The sequence below is a fragment of the Coffea arabica genome, chromosome 10c (genome assembly GCF_036785885.1).
Source record: "Coffea arabica cultivar ET-39 chromosome 10c, Coffea Arabica ET-39 HiFi, whole genome shotgun sequence".
Lineage (NCBI taxonomy): Eukaryota > Viridiplantae > Streptophyta > Magnoliopsida > Gentianales > Rubiaceae > Coffea > Coffea arabica.
Window position 1 is genome coordinate 16,862,710 of NC_092329.1, and position 15,833 is coordinate 16,878,542.

A 15,833-nucleotide genomic window follows, 5' to 3' on the forward strand; every position below is an offset into this window, starting at 1 on the left:
TCTGGGGCTAGACTCCAAGCCAGATTCCAGACCGAATTAAATTCAGCCATGAATGTTAATGCTAATCAGGGGCTGGATTCTGGGTGGAATTGTGGTTAGAGAGTGCAGTTATAACTTGCTCAACTTACACAATTTGCACAATAATGTCACAACCTTTTAACAATAAAATGCAAGTTTTTGGCTGAAGAAACTAAAGGTCTAGAACCATCTTTTGGGTCACCAAGAACCAAAAGAGGAGTTTGGAAAATGTAGAACTTCAGCCAAAAAAATGGTAGCTCTTATACTCTCTTAAATTAGGTTAGTGTAGGAATTTGTTTAGCTTAGTTCGTCCATCCTTTCTTGTGTAAAGCTAAACAAGGATGAAGTTGGAAGATCTATTGTAATTGATTTTAAGTGTGATTATTATACAAGTTTCGACATTATATTCATTATGTGTTTTTAAAGGTTTATATATAGAATTATGGATAAACTTTCCATGTCTTGTTTGTAAAGTTTACTTGGATATTTGATACTATTATTTTGAACACTTTTGCTTATCCAATCATGATATATATATGTAAGGATTGAAGACAACCTAAAAGGGGGTGAATTAAGTTATTTAAAAACTAATCAGATTATGAGACACTTGTTTTTGTTCAATATGAAATTTATTCTCTTTTCCAGGTGATCACTCAATGAACCAATTAGTAATAGAGTAAAATTGCCTGAGAGTAGAAGAGATAAGCAATTAAGATTCACAAGACAGTAAGTAATAAGGATAGAATAGCAAACCAATTTGATTACCAAGCTCCTCTTGAATTTGAATATCACTTTATAGATCAAATTGATGAAATACAACCAATTTTTGTGTACAAAGGAAGTATCACTTCCTCCTTACCCCAAGTTACACTCGATCAAGTAAGGAAGTTTTACTATCACTTAAAATAACCCTCACAAGACTACACTATTGAAGTATTTTTCTCACACAAGAAAATCTTACACGTATTTCACACAACTAAGAGTACAAATCTTCTTTAAAGAGTATTTGCACACTAAAACTACTCTTGATCTTTCGTATTCTTAATGTGCAAAAAGTTCTTTCAAAATAGTTGACCATGCACTATTTATATGAGACCAAAAAGTGCTCCATTAATGCTTCCAATGGATAGAAAGCAGTTAAAGAGTCAACTAGCTGTTGGGAGTATCGGACGTCTGGTACTCCTGTTGTTTGCATCCAACAGCAGACAGTGAGTATGAGAAATTTTCTTCAATTCTTTCGGACATATGGTGTTTCTGATGCTTACGTTCGAAAGCAGATGATGAATTTGAGAAATTTTCTTCAGTTCTTTCGGACGTCCGGTACCTCTAATGCTTTTCGTCTGAAGTGCCGCATTGTTTATTGGACATCCAGTGCTCTAATGCTTTGCATTTGACAGCAATCAGTGAGTTAGAGGGAATATCTTAATTCCTTTGGATATCTAGTGATGAAGTTCTTCATGCGTCCGAAGTTGCACAATGATTATTGGACGTCCGGTCCTGTCTTCACAAGCATCCGACAGTTTTCAGCATCCTTTGTCACTTTTATTTACACTTGATTTTTGAATCAAATTTGCTTTATAACTGAAAGTATTTTTTGAGAAGATATTAGTATCATCCAATTGTTTTGTAAATATCGAAACGTAGGGACCAAGATTGACATTCTCCTCCTTTTTGATGATGACAAAACAATGGATGGAAGAAAGAAAAATTGAGCATAAACTCCCCCTCACTTATTGCATCCAAAATTTTTAAGTGTCAGGATAACTCCTCCTTACACATTAACCATTCACACAACATCTCCCCTTTTTGTCATCATACCAACATACCAATATCTAATCCAATATACCAAACATACCAAAAATGCAATCCAATAACAAAAATAAAAAAATGATACTAGAAATCAGCAATCACCAACATACCAATCATTCAGTAATCATTAGCCAAAAATAAAGTATTTATACTAAAAGAAGTATCAAACAGAGAAAGACCAACAAAGATACATTAGCAAGTTAACTGGAAACCATCAAGGTAAACCAAGATCCATTAGTACAGAGTACTTGATCCATCAAAAGAGAAAATATGCGTCTTAATATGAAGTGCAAATGCCTAAGAATGCCTAAATAGTGATTTTGGACGATCCAGTCCTTCTTCTTGCAAGGCGAAATTGTGTAGGATCCACTTCATTTTCATCACTAGTTTCAGTTGTTGGAGCCTTGCCTTTGTCTAAAGTTGAAGGATCATGAGAAGTAGGCTGAGAACTCGAGGCATGGATTTCAGGAATGGACTCAAGTTGTGGCTCTTTATCTCGTGGAACAAGAGTTGACTCAGTCCGTGTCTCCTTTTGATGCACATGTTCATCTTCTTGTGAGACAAGAGGCACAAGCAGGTTTCTTTTGTCCAGAAAAGTGGTTTGTTGTTCAGATGACATGGTCATCACTCGACCATCTTCAAGAAGAAGAATATGTTGTTTGAATTCCTCAAGTAAAGAGATGACTTCATGATTGGATGAGGTAGGCTGAGTGGATGATTTTCTAGAATGGATGGAAAATGGTGAAACATACTGAGACTGATCTCTAGGAGATCTAGGAGTAACAGGAGTTTCATAATGACTTTTGGTCCTAGACTCCAAAATAGCTTCTTTATAGTGCCAATGACCATCAAAGAATCTAATTTTTTTTCTTTCAAAGTAAGTATTGGAAAAGATAGAGGATGCACCCTCTTTTGAAGATATTCCAGTAAAAGGAATTTTGAAATGAGCAAAGATTGGAGTTAAAAACTTTTTATACGAGTGTTTCCTACAGCTATCAGTGCTGATTTTGAGCAAAAATTTGCACATGACAAAATCAAAGCCATTTCGGACTTTCTCAACAAAGTAATAAAACAAGTAAAACTTCATTTTATTGGCATTAGTCCTATGACCATCAGTAGGAACCAACAAGTTTGAAATTATTGTAAAGATGATCAGATTTTGAAAATTGAGATCCTCCAATTTTACCTCAATAGGTGTGTAAAATTGTGTTTGAAAGTAGGTCATCAGTTTTTCAAGGTGAAAATGGTGATAAGCAATCGAAAACTCTTCATAGGAGAAAAAGTTTACAATTTTACCCCTTAAAGCCATCTTCAATTTTTGTCTTTAAAACCACATTAACAATATCAGGGGGAGTACAATGTCAACAGAATTGACACAAGAAACAAGTTCAGTGTGAGAGTTACCTTTTCTAAAGTTAGCAAAGAACTGACAAAGCATATCAGGATAATATGTGTTAGATAAGAACAGGATGTGAGACCATTTTTGGAATTCAAAAAGCTTAAGGACTGGTTCTAGATCAATCTTACGGAATTCAGAGGGGACAATAGTTCTTTGATTGATGAATCCCTTCTGTGAAATTTATTCAAACCTCTCTCTGGCATCATCATCAATGAATTTGGGCAATGCAGTTGGCTGTTCCTCAGTTTGATCAGTGCGTTTTTCTCTCACAGGACATTTCCTTTTTCCACCGCGTGTCTCAGTCCCTCAAGGTGATTTCCTGGTGGAAAACTCAACAGTTGGCTGCTCATCATCAATGATATCGGGCAATACAGTTGGCTGTTCCTCAGTTTGATCAGTATGTTTCTCTCTGGTAGGATGTTTCCTTTTTCCACCACGTGTCTCAGTCCCTCTAGGAGATTTCCTGGTAGAAGACTCAACAATTTCTTCATCTCTGAGCCTGGTGGTGCGTTTGGTACCAGCAGGGCCTCTTCTCAATCGTACCATGATGATATGCAAGATGATCTTATTGCAGAATGTGATGAAAGTGTATATAAAATGAACTAAGATTGCAATAGAGATTACAATGTATGCTTGAATTTTTCAAAAAGGGTGAATTTTGAGTGATTAGGGTTTCTGATGAAAATTGGGATCGGTGGAGTAGTTGATAGCTAGAAAAGGTTGTTAATGCCAATTAATGCGCAATGGAGTTATGACAGTATTGGTGAAGTCAATTTCTTGAAACTTGTTCTGAAAAGAGACGAATTTGAAATTTTGAAAGTGGAGGAAAGTGAAGAGGTGCGTCCGAAACAGCGGTTGTTTTTTTGAACTAAATGAGGGAGAAGACTTCTTTATAACAATCCTCTTTTAAGTGTCGAACGGCCAAACAAAGAGAAGCATTCGATACTATCGTCAAAGACAAATTTTTTCTGGAAAAAAGGTTTAGAACACTGTCGGACGTCTATTCTTCTGGTATCAGACATCCGATAAAGTTTGACCAGAGAATTTTTCTTAGAAATTCTTTTCTAGAACACCCAATTTTATTCTCAAATATACAAACTGATCTAGTGGTAAGGTTTTTGTAAGAATGTTAGCAATTTGATCTTTTAAAAAAATATATTGTACACAAATTTCACCCTTTTGGACAAGATCACGAATGAAATGATACTTTATGTCTATATGCTTTGTTCTAGAATGTTGAATGAGATTTTTTATCAAATTTATGGCACTTATATTATCACAATATATAGATACACAGTCATACACTAATCCAAAATCATTCAAAATGCTTTTCATCCACAACAATTGAGCACAACATGCACTAGCGGCAACATATTTCGCTTCGACAGTAGACAAGGAGATAGCATTTTGTTTCTTACTAAGCCATGGTATCAAGCAATTTCCAAGAAAATGACATATACCACTTGTGATTTTTCTATCTATCCTACATCCACCAAAATCAGGATCCAAAAAATCACATAAAAGAAATTCATGACATTTTGGATACCAAAAATCATAATTCCAGATTTCTTGTAGGTATCTAAAAATTCTTTTCACAGCAATTAAGTAAGATTCCTTTGGACAAGATTGGAAACGAGCACACAAGCAAATAGCAAACATAATATCAGGTCTACTTGCGGTTAAATAAAGCAAACTACCAATCATACATCTATATTTCTTCTCATCAATTTTTATACTTTCTTCATCCTTGTCAAGTTTGGTAGATGTGCACATAGATTTTCCAACTTGTTTTGAATCCACCATTCCAAATCTTTTGAGAAGTTCCTTTGTATACTTAACTTGATTAATGAAAGTACTTTCTCGATTTTGAACCACTTGGAGCCCAAGAAAGAAATTCAACTCTCCCATCATACTCATCTCAAACTCATTTTGCATAATAGTGAAAAAATTCTTGCACAAACACTCATTAGTAGTACCAAACATAATATCATCTACATATATTTGCACAATTAGAAGATCATTTGAATTTTATTTAGTGAAAAGAATGGTATCCACAATACCTCTTTTAAGATCATTCTCAACCAAAAAATCACTTAAACATTCATACCATACTCTTGGATCTTGTTTTAATCTATACAAAGCTTTTGAAAGTTTAAATACATGATTTGGATATGTCTTATTTTTAAAATCGAGAGGTTGGTCAACATAAATCTCTTGATCAATAAAACCATTTAAGAAAATACTTTTAATATCCATTTGAAACAATTTAAAATTCTTGAAACATGCAAATGCCAAGAATATTCGAATTGATTCTAGTCTAGTTATGGGAACAAATTTTTCATCAAAATCTATTCTTTTTTCTTGAACATATCCCTTAGTTACAAGTCTAACATTGTTTCTCACAACTTCACCTTTGTCATTTGTTTTATTTCTAAAAATCCATTTTGTACCAATAATAGGATAATTTTGAGGCCTTTCAACTAGTGTCCAAATCTTGTTTCTTTCAAATTGATTTAGCTTCTCTTCCATGACTAAAATCCAGTTTTCATCACTCAAAGCATCAACAACATTTTTAAGTTCAAAATATGAGACTAAGGCAAAATTCTCCGTTAATTGTTTAGAGGAGGAACGAGTGCTTATCTTTCCGAATGGATCACCAACAATAAACTCTTGGGGATAATTTTGAACGAATTTCTAAGCTTTTGGAAGATTCTTAGGTGTACCAACATCCTTGTCATTTTTTTCTAATGTTTGATTCTCTTGAAAATCATCTTTCTTTGAATTTTCTTCTAATGGAGCATTGTCTTGATTATGAATAGTGAGTTTCTTGAATCCTTCTTGAACCCCTACATCATCATCCTCATAATAATTCTTAGAAATATCATCATTAGATTCATCAAATGTAACATGTATGATTTTTTCTATAACAAGAGTCCTTCTATTATAGACTCTAAATCCTCTTTTATTTTCACAATAACTCAAGAAAATACCTTCATCGGATTTCTTATCAAAATTTTCAAGATATTTCTTGATATTTAAAATAAAACATTTACAACCAAAAACTTTGAAATATCCAACAATTGCCTTTTTACCAAAAATTAACTCATAAAAAATTTTGTTCAAAATTGGTCTTAAAAGAACTCTATTCATTGCATAACAAGCCGTATTTACGGATTCGACCCAAAAATATTTCGATATGTTGCATTCATTTAACATGGTTCTTGCGCTTTCTTGAAGAGTTCTATTCTTTCTTTCAACAATACCATTTTGTTGAGGAGTTCTTGCAATTGAAAATTCATGAGTAATTTCATTGTGATCACAGAATTTTGAAAAGCCACAAAATTTAAATTTCGAATCATTGTCACTTCTAATCTTATCAATTTTCAACCCAATCAGATTTTGGACTTTTGCAAATAGGGAAACAAAATTTTTGAAAGTATCATCTTTGTGAGTAAGAAATATCACTAAAGTGTATCTAGAATAATCATTAACAATGATTAAGCAATATCTTTTACCACCCAATCTAGCAATCTGTGTAGGACCAAACAAATCAAGATGTAAAAACTCCAAAGGTCTTGAAGTAGAAACACATTTTTTGAGTTTAAAGAAAACTTTGACTTGTTTTCCAAATTGACAAGTATCACAAATTTTGTCCTTTTCAAACTTAATTTTTGGCAATCCTCTAACAAGTTCTTTTTTTGAAAATTTCTTTTAACAAATTCATATTGAAATGACAAAACCTTCTATGCCACAACCAAGGGTCTTCATTTTAAATTTTAAAATATTTAAAGTTAGAGAAATCAACATTTTCAAGAATAACTACATAGATGTTATTTATTCTTTTTCCTTTGAAAATGATATTAAATTTTGAATCAAGAACAAGACACTCATGCTTTTTGAACAAAACAAACCAATTTTTATCACATAATTGACTAACACTTAGCAAGTTATAACTCAAATTATCAACTAAAAGAACATTGTGAATAAAAGTTTGGTCATTCTTATCGACATCTCCAACTCCAATTGTTTTGGCTTTGTTATCATCTCCAAATGTCATTTTTTCACTTGATTTTGGTTTGAATTTGATGAATTGTGATGGATCACTGGTCATGTGTCTTGAGCGTCCACTATCTATAAACCATTTTGATTCCTTAATGATATTCACCAAATTCACCTACACAAAGGTTCATAAAATAATATTTGGTACCCTTTACTTTTTGGGTTTTTGAAAGTTAGTATTATGTCTAACTATCTACATGCATTTCATGTCATTTTTCATATTTTTTTCTCACATAACAATTACTTTTCATGTGACCTATTTGGCAACAAAAACTACACATAGTCAATGAGTTACTTGTATAGATAGATTTGACAAATCTAATTTGCCTTCTCTTATAAATAGTAAATTCATTTGCACTAGAATTCAACTTTTTCTCATGAATGCTAAGATGAGGCTTTGAACTATTTCCTTGAAAACAGCTTTGTTTTTTGTGTTTGAACAATTCATTTAGATTGTCCATCCTTTTTTTCAAACCATCTTATTCTTTTTTGCACATTTCACAAAAACTTTATTTTTCTATCAAACTCAATGTGTAGGGCAGTCTCACCTTTTTTGAAGTAGTCATTTTCAGCTTTCAATTTTTTATTTTGTTGAAAAGATTTGCATTATTTTGAAGTAAAAAACTAATTTTTTATTTTAACTCCTTATTTCTAACATAAGATTCTTTCAACCTATCATGCAGTCTTTCAATGAAGGATTCAATATTATCATCAGATTCATCATCACTAACAGGTTGAGAGTTGCAAGTAATTACCTCATCATCATCAATGGCTATAAAAGTCATTTGGACAGATTCTTCTTCCTCTTCAGCGTCACCATCTGAGTTGCAATCATTCCATATGATTTGAAAGTTGTTGAATTTTGGTTTTCGTTCAACTTTTCCTTCTTTCTTCTTCTTCATTGGGCACTCACTCATGTAGTATCTAAGTTGGCCGCATTCAAAACATTTGTCAGCTTGTTTTTTGTTAGCCTCTTAATTTCTTTTGTTTCTTGCATTATTGAATTAATTTGGAAATGAATTGCTAGGTTCTCCTTTTCTGAATCTCCTTTTATTGAGGATTCTTTTGAAATTTCTTGTGATGAGAGCAAGATCATTGTCGTCAACTTTCACATCTTCTCCATCCAAGGAAGCCGAGTCATCTTCATCTTGGGATGCTTTTAGAGCAATGCTCTTTCTCACATTTACATATTCTTACTCTTGTACCTTAGTCTTAAGTTTCAACTCATAAGAGGTTAGAGAATTAATAAGAGATTCAATAGGTATAAAATTCAAATTTTTAGCCGCTTCAATAGCAGTCACCTTTCTCTCCCAATCCTTTGATAAAGTACAAGATTTTTCTGTTTTTCTCTCCTAAGGAGTATTTCTTTTCTAACACCTCTAAATCCTTAATGAAATCATTAAATTTATAATACATTTTGTCAATATTCTCATGAGATTCCATCTTAAATGATTCATATTTGATAGCTAAAATAGATTTCTTTTGTTCTCTCACATTTTCAGTCCCTTTATGGATTTCTCTCAGTGTGTCTCAAATCTCTTTAGCAGACCTACAACTTTTTCCCCTAATGGATTCATTTAAATCTAAAACACTATACAACACATTCATAGCCTTTGCATTTAAGGTAAGGTGGGTTCTATCATCATCAGTCAATTCATTTCTGATTTTTGATCTTGATCTATGAGTAACTTTATCTATTATAGAGGCATCATATAGATCTTCATTAACAATAAATCACAGTTCAATATCAATAGATTGCAAGAAAATAATCATTCTTTCCTTCCAACTCATGTAATTGGATCCATTAAACATTGGGGGTCTAGTGATAGATTGTCCTTAAAAAATATGGCATTGTTAGTTGTCATTTTAGTCTAAAACCTCTTGAGCTTAATTTCTAGGAAACCAAACTCTAATACCAATTATAAGGATTGAAAACAACCTAATAGGGGGTGAATTAGGTTATTTAAAAATTAATCAGAGTATGAGACACTTTTTTTGTTTAATATGAAATTTACTCTCTTTTCTAGATGACCACTCAATGAATCAATTAGTAATAGAGCAAGATTGCTTGAGAGTAGAAAAGATAAGTAATTAAGATTCACAAGACAGTAAGTAATAAGAAAGGAATAGCAAACCAATTTGATTACCAAACTCCTTTTAAACTTAAATATCACTTTATAGATCAAATTTTTTCAAGTTGATGAAATACAACCAATCTTTGTGTACAAAAAAAGGATCATTTCCTTCTTGCCCCAAGGTACACCCAATCAAGTAAGAAAGTTTTACTATCATTTAAGATAATCCTCACAAGACTACACTATTGAAGTATTTTTTTCACACAAGAAAAGATTACACGAATTTCACACAACTAAGAGTACAAATATTCTTTAAAGAGTATTTTCAAACTAAAACTTCTCTTGATCGTTCTTATTCTTAATATGTAAAAAAGTTCTTTCAAAATAGTTGACCATTCACTATTTATATAAAACCAAAAAGTGTCTCATTAATGCTTCCAACGGATAGAAGGCAGCTGAAAAGTCAACTAGCCGTTGGGAGTATCGGACGTCCGGTACTCCCGTTGCTTGCATCCGACAGCAGGCAGTGAGTTTGAGAAATCTTTTTCAATTCTTTCTAATGTCCGGTGCCTCTGATGCTTTCATCCGAAAGCAGTGATGAATTTGAGAAATTTTTTTCAGTTCTTTCGGATGTCCGGTACCTCTAATGCTTTTCGTCTGAAGTGCTACATTATTTATCGGACATCCAGTACTCTAATGCTTTACGTCTGACAACAGTCAGTGAGTTAGAAGGAATATCTTAATTCCTTCGGACGTCCGATGATAGAGTTCTTCATGCGTCCGAAGTTGTGCAATGATTGTCGGACGTCCGGTCCTATCTTCACAAGCGTCCGATAGCTTTCAGCATCCTTTGTCTCTTTTAATTACACTTGATCTTTAAATCAGATTTGCTTCATAGGTGAAAGTATTTCTTGAGAAGATATTAGTATCATCCAATTATTTTATAAATATCAAAAGGTAGGGACCAAGATTGACAATATATATATATATAATAAAATAATGTTCAATTTTAGTTTTGGTTTTTTTTTTTTTTGTCGAAACGATAGTTTTTTTCATATATATAGCACTTTAAACTGTACAATATTTGGACAAAGGTCCATTGAAAAGGACAAACGTCCTTCCAAAAAATCTTGGTGCCTAGCACCTAAGAGTGGGATTTACCCATTCTTCATCTATCCAGATGGTTAGAGCATGCAAGCTCAATTTAATACTGCATACTTTCCCTGTATTAGCAAAAGAGAAAGAACACTTATGAAACTGATTACTAATGAACTGGATATCTTCCATTAGAGTAGCCATCATATGGTTGCACTGCCTCGAACCTTTTATACACTCCAACAGCTCCTTGTTATCGAGCTCCACTCTGATACTGCTCCATCCTTGGCTGATCGCATTTAGTAGCGCAAGTCTCACTGCTACCGCTTGATCTTGTATTGGCTCAGTTGATAATCTTTCTCTTAGTGCCCAGCCCGCTTGAATTTGTCCCAAGGAGTCAATTGCAGTGATTCCAATCCCTACTATTGCTTGTCTTTTGTCTTGATGTGTATGGATCTTGATCAGTAGGCTGGTTTGGCTCTCGTTTTGCCCTAGCTCTTGTTCAGTTCGTTGCTGTATTTTTGTTTCCTGAGTGTTCTTCCTTACTACGTTGCCTTTGTTTGCCTCATCAAACTCTGTCCACTCCTTCATGGCTCTTTGAATAATCTTGTGTGGTTCTCTTTCTTTGTGGTTGAATTCTCTAACGTTCCTTGCTTTCCATATCTGCCAGAGGATATTAATGGTGAGGTTCACCTGATCCTTCCTTCCTCTGTCTTGTTGAGCTTCCATTATTGCTGTCCACCATCTGATGAAGCAATCTGACAGCTCCATAATTCCATCCCATTGCACCGGTGCCATCTTCCAAATTTCCTTAGCTTTTGTACACTGGATCAGTAGATGTTCAAGAGTTTCCTCCATGTCTCCACACCCTATACAAACAGGATTCCCTTGCCTTGTTCTTCTGTGTATTTCTGCTCTCACAGGGAGACCACCATGCAGGCACTTCCAAATGAAAACTTTCATCTTCTGGCTTACCTTTTGCTTCCATAGTGTTTTCCAGATATTAGACATGGTCCCTTCATAGCTTGTTCCAGTATCCTCCCTCCTCCTTGTATCTTCCAGATTCTTTTCCATCATCCACGTCTTATAGCCTGACTGAACTGTATATTGTCCATTCTGCGAGTGCGTCCAGTAGTAACTGTCCTCCTTTCCAGTTAGGCTTATAGGAATTCTCAAGATCCTCTCAGCGTCTTGTGAGTTAAAGATTCTGAAGATCAGCACTGTGTTCCATCTGTTGTTGATCATCAATTGGTAGGTTGTTGGATTAGCTACTCTAACCTTCTGCCACTCGGTTGTCTTTAATGTTTGCATTTTTTTATTTTTTTTTCTTTTTCAGTTTTTTGGCAACAATTAATTCCCTCCCTTTTTTACTTTATTTCATTTATAGCATGGTTTCTTATTTATAATCAATTTCAACAAGTCTATTAATGACCTACCTTATATAAATTTATGTTAATTGTACCTTCATTATTTTTTTGTCAATCGACTCATATCTTTCCTTTTCTAATCATCTTTAACCACTTTCTTTATTCCTAATATTGGTTTGATTATTTATTACTATTTCCTAATACTGGTTTGATTATTTATTTTTATTACTAAAATTTGTACAAAGTATGCCACATGAATGTTCACGTAGATAGTTTTTCCTTAACCTTCTTCTTTAGAAGAATCATGTGCATATGTATACATACATGTATACATACATATATACATACATACACACACATGCATATAATTTTTTTTTAAAAAAAATTTATAGTATAAGTGCGAGGATTTGAAATCAAGACTTCTCACTTACACTCTTTCCCCCAAACCATCCAACTCACCCCCCGCCCCCATATACATTGTTAATTCACTATTCACTTCATGTTCTAATAAGTTGCTAAATTAGCTGTATATTATCAAAAATGATCATTTTATTTTTTTGCTATGTGAAAAAAATTGTGTTTGCATATGTTTCTTGGTGGATTTTATTCTTTATCTATTTTCCATAATAATACATTACAGTTCTTTTTTACTCCTTTGTTTATAGTAAATTTAAAAAATCTATTAATTACCTATTTTATGTACATTTCCATAATTTATGCCTTAATTTATTTTTTGTCAATAGTTTTCCTATGGTAATTCTCTACAATCACATTCTCTAATCCCATTATTGAATTGATAATTTATTACTTTATTTATTTTTTGTCAATCAACTCATATCGTTCCTTTTCTAATTATCTTTAATCACTTTCTTTATTCCTAATTATTTATTGATACTGCTAAAATTTGGACAAAATATGCCATATTAATGCTCACATAGATAATTTTCCCATGCACTTTCTTCTTTTGAAGATTCATGTACATATATACATACATACACACATACTAACATACATACATACATATATATATATATAAATGTGTGTGTGTGTGTGAATTCGTTGTTCACTTCTCGTTCTAATAAGTTGATGAGTTAGTTGTAATTTATAAAAATAAAAATTTTATCTTTTTGCCATGTGAAAAAAATTGTGTTTGTTTATTTTTTTGGTGGATTTTATCTTTTATATATTTTTATAACAATAAATTGCAGTCTTTTTTTTCTCCTTTATCTAAAAAATCTATTAATTACCTATTTTATACACATTTTTATAATTTATGCCTTAATTTAGTTTTTGTAAATAGTTTCTATTTTAATTCTCTACAATCACATTCCCTATTCTTATTATTGGATTGATAATTTATTACTGTTATGAAATTTGAAAAAAAATTATTTTTCTATTATTCCATACTTTCTTATTTATAGTAAATTTCAATTCATTAATTCCCTACTTTATATGCGGTTATATTGATTATGTATTACATCACTAAAAGATGGACAAACTTTTATTTTTTTTATCATTCTATACTTCTTTATTTGAAGTCAATTTGAAGCTATTAATTCCCTACTTTATATGTGTTTACATTGATTATATCTTTCTTGAGTTTTTTTTATCAATTAACACATAGTTTTCTATTCTTAATTTTCTTCAATTATGTTCACTCTATCTTTATTATTATACTTGATTATTAATTTGTAATTCTAAAGTTTTGACAATTTTCTTTTTAATAAATCTATATCACATAATTTTAACATATTAATCATACAAGTCTGTTTAAATTAAAAAAAGTACGTTTAAATTATATAAATAGTCATTCTTTCCTAAAATATTCAATTACTTTTTATACTGTCTCCATTCAAATACGATTTGGACCAAAGTAGTATTCATATAAACACAAAATTGTAAAAGTTCTCCCAAATTGTTTTTCTTCGTTTTTAATAATTTGAGCAAATAATGAGTTCACCATCTATTACTTTTCTTTTCAAATTCTTTTTAGTTGTAAAAGAATCAATATTTACTTGCATTCTTAATGTATCTCTTTCACTGATATGTCGACTTGTCACCATTAATTAGAGCAAATATAATTGAATAACAAGTTAAGATTTGATTGAAACTAAATATTAGTTGTTATAAATTAACAATTTTTAATATAATTAATTTTAATATTTGTCTTATAATTAGTATACTAAATTTTATAAAATAGCATTTTAAGTGCTTTTATAACAATTTTTATTCAAAATAATCATATAACATAAAAAAGTGTGCATGCAAAGAAACTAGTTATCTTAAGCTATTGAATCATCAATGAAAATTAGGATTTAGTATTAGTTAAAGGAGGTGCTAAACCTAAGGAATATACTCACGAAAGTAGAGGTGTACCTTTATGACTTTTTACTAAGTAATTTCACAGAGTGTAATGAACTTGTAAATAGTTTCATATATATGAAAGCAGGTATAGATTAGTTGCAGGTACCGTCGGTACACCAGCAAAAGCGGGTATCGCGTATACTAAGAAATTATGCCATATATTAGCCAAGGTAATAACACTCAATTAATTGGTAATTTCAGTTACAAAAGTGGTGAGGAATTTCATAATCCTAGGAGCTTTTTCATTGTTGTTTTACTTCTTTTATTATACGTTTATAATGTGGATTTAATTTTCTCACACTTGTGATCATCTAAATAATAAAGGAGTTTGAATTACATTGGTAATTAACAATTTTCCCTATGGGATCGCTACTTGAATATTCTCTATACTCGTGCACACCTTGTGCACTTGCAGTAGTGAAAGTTTGAGTCTAATCCATAACTTCTCACAATCACTTTAAACAATCAAATAGGGAGACTGTGTTTATGGAGGAATACCTCTGCATGGGTAGGCGAATTAAGAACATCAAGTGTATTTGTATGTTTGGAAGTGTTTATGTGTGTGAAAAATGATTTTGTGTGTGTAAATATATGAAAAAGTGTAGTATTATATATCAAAATGTATGATATAAGAGAGTAGTATTATGTATCAAAATGTTTAAAATTGTATGTTGGGTCATATTTGAGTTCATAAATTTGAAATAACACAATATGACCCAACACAACATCAACTCAATTAATAATTGGACGGATTGAGTATAACCCATCTAAGTAAAAACTCACCATCAATCTGCCTAAAGCTTGTCCAACTCATCCAATTGCCAAGAATAGTCATGATGACTATACAATCCACCCAACTCTTGAACATTTGAACCGGTCAACCCAACAAGGTCGAGAATGAATTTTGGCGGTCGGGATGCATCGAGGTTGAAGTCTTTGCAGAGACGGGTAAACTTTTTCTTTCTTTTTTTAAATTCTTTTAACTATAATAATCTACTGGTTTAGTATATAAGACATAAAAGAAAAAAAAAACATGGCTCAAGTTCTACTCATCTAAATCTGGTGGAACTTAACTTGTTATAACAGTTACCAACAAAATAAATATAAAAAAAAAACTCATTAGCAACTTTAAAATTTAAATCGACTACAATCCTAACAATAAAGCTAAAGAAATTAGACCGATCTAAGAAAAATTTGGTCATCCTATCCAATATTCCATGAGTAATCTTTCTTTAATTAGCATTGATATCATAATGACCAGAATTTTTTTGGCTGTGCCTCATCTCGTGTAAAAAATATTGAAAAATTCCCTGTCATTCTCATTTTTAAACTTAATACAACATGGAAGATCTAAATTAACTCTTTTCTTACATCAGTCTGTAATTTCTTCATAAACAAGAATCATGCTGGTTACCCCAATAAAGAAAAGCTAGAAGGATTCATATGTGACGTATATTTATCATGTTAATCAGCAAAATCATGGTACCAAGCTATGTCTTGGCACTTTATTCTCCCCTGTATTTGTGACTTTTTGTAATATTCTTAGTGCCATTTTAAACAGTAGTAGTAAGGTTTGACAGAATATATTTCCGCACTTTGCATATTATCAGGGTTCAAATATTACATGTAAGAATTACATCATTCCTC

At 31.9% G+C, this 15,833-nt stretch overlaps 1 protein-coding gene across 1 annotated transcript; it reads right to left on the reverse strand.

The window, feature by feature from the left end:
* Window positions 1-10,497: 10,497 nt before the first annotated feature.
* LOC140015831 (uncharacterized) lies at window positions 10,498-11,766 on the reverse strand. The gene has a single exon (XM_072068656.1). It carries the CDS (start codon window positions 11,764-11,766, stop codon window positions 10,498-10,500), a length of 1,269 nt encoding a protein of 422 aa, XP_071924757.1.
* Window positions 11,767-15,833: the final 4,067 nt, after the last annotated feature.

Coding starts and splice junctions, on each gene's coding strand:
- LOC140015831 (XM_072068656.1), bottom strand. CDS start 11,766: ATGCAAACATTAAAGACAACCGAGTGGCAGAAGGTTAGAGTAGCTAAT.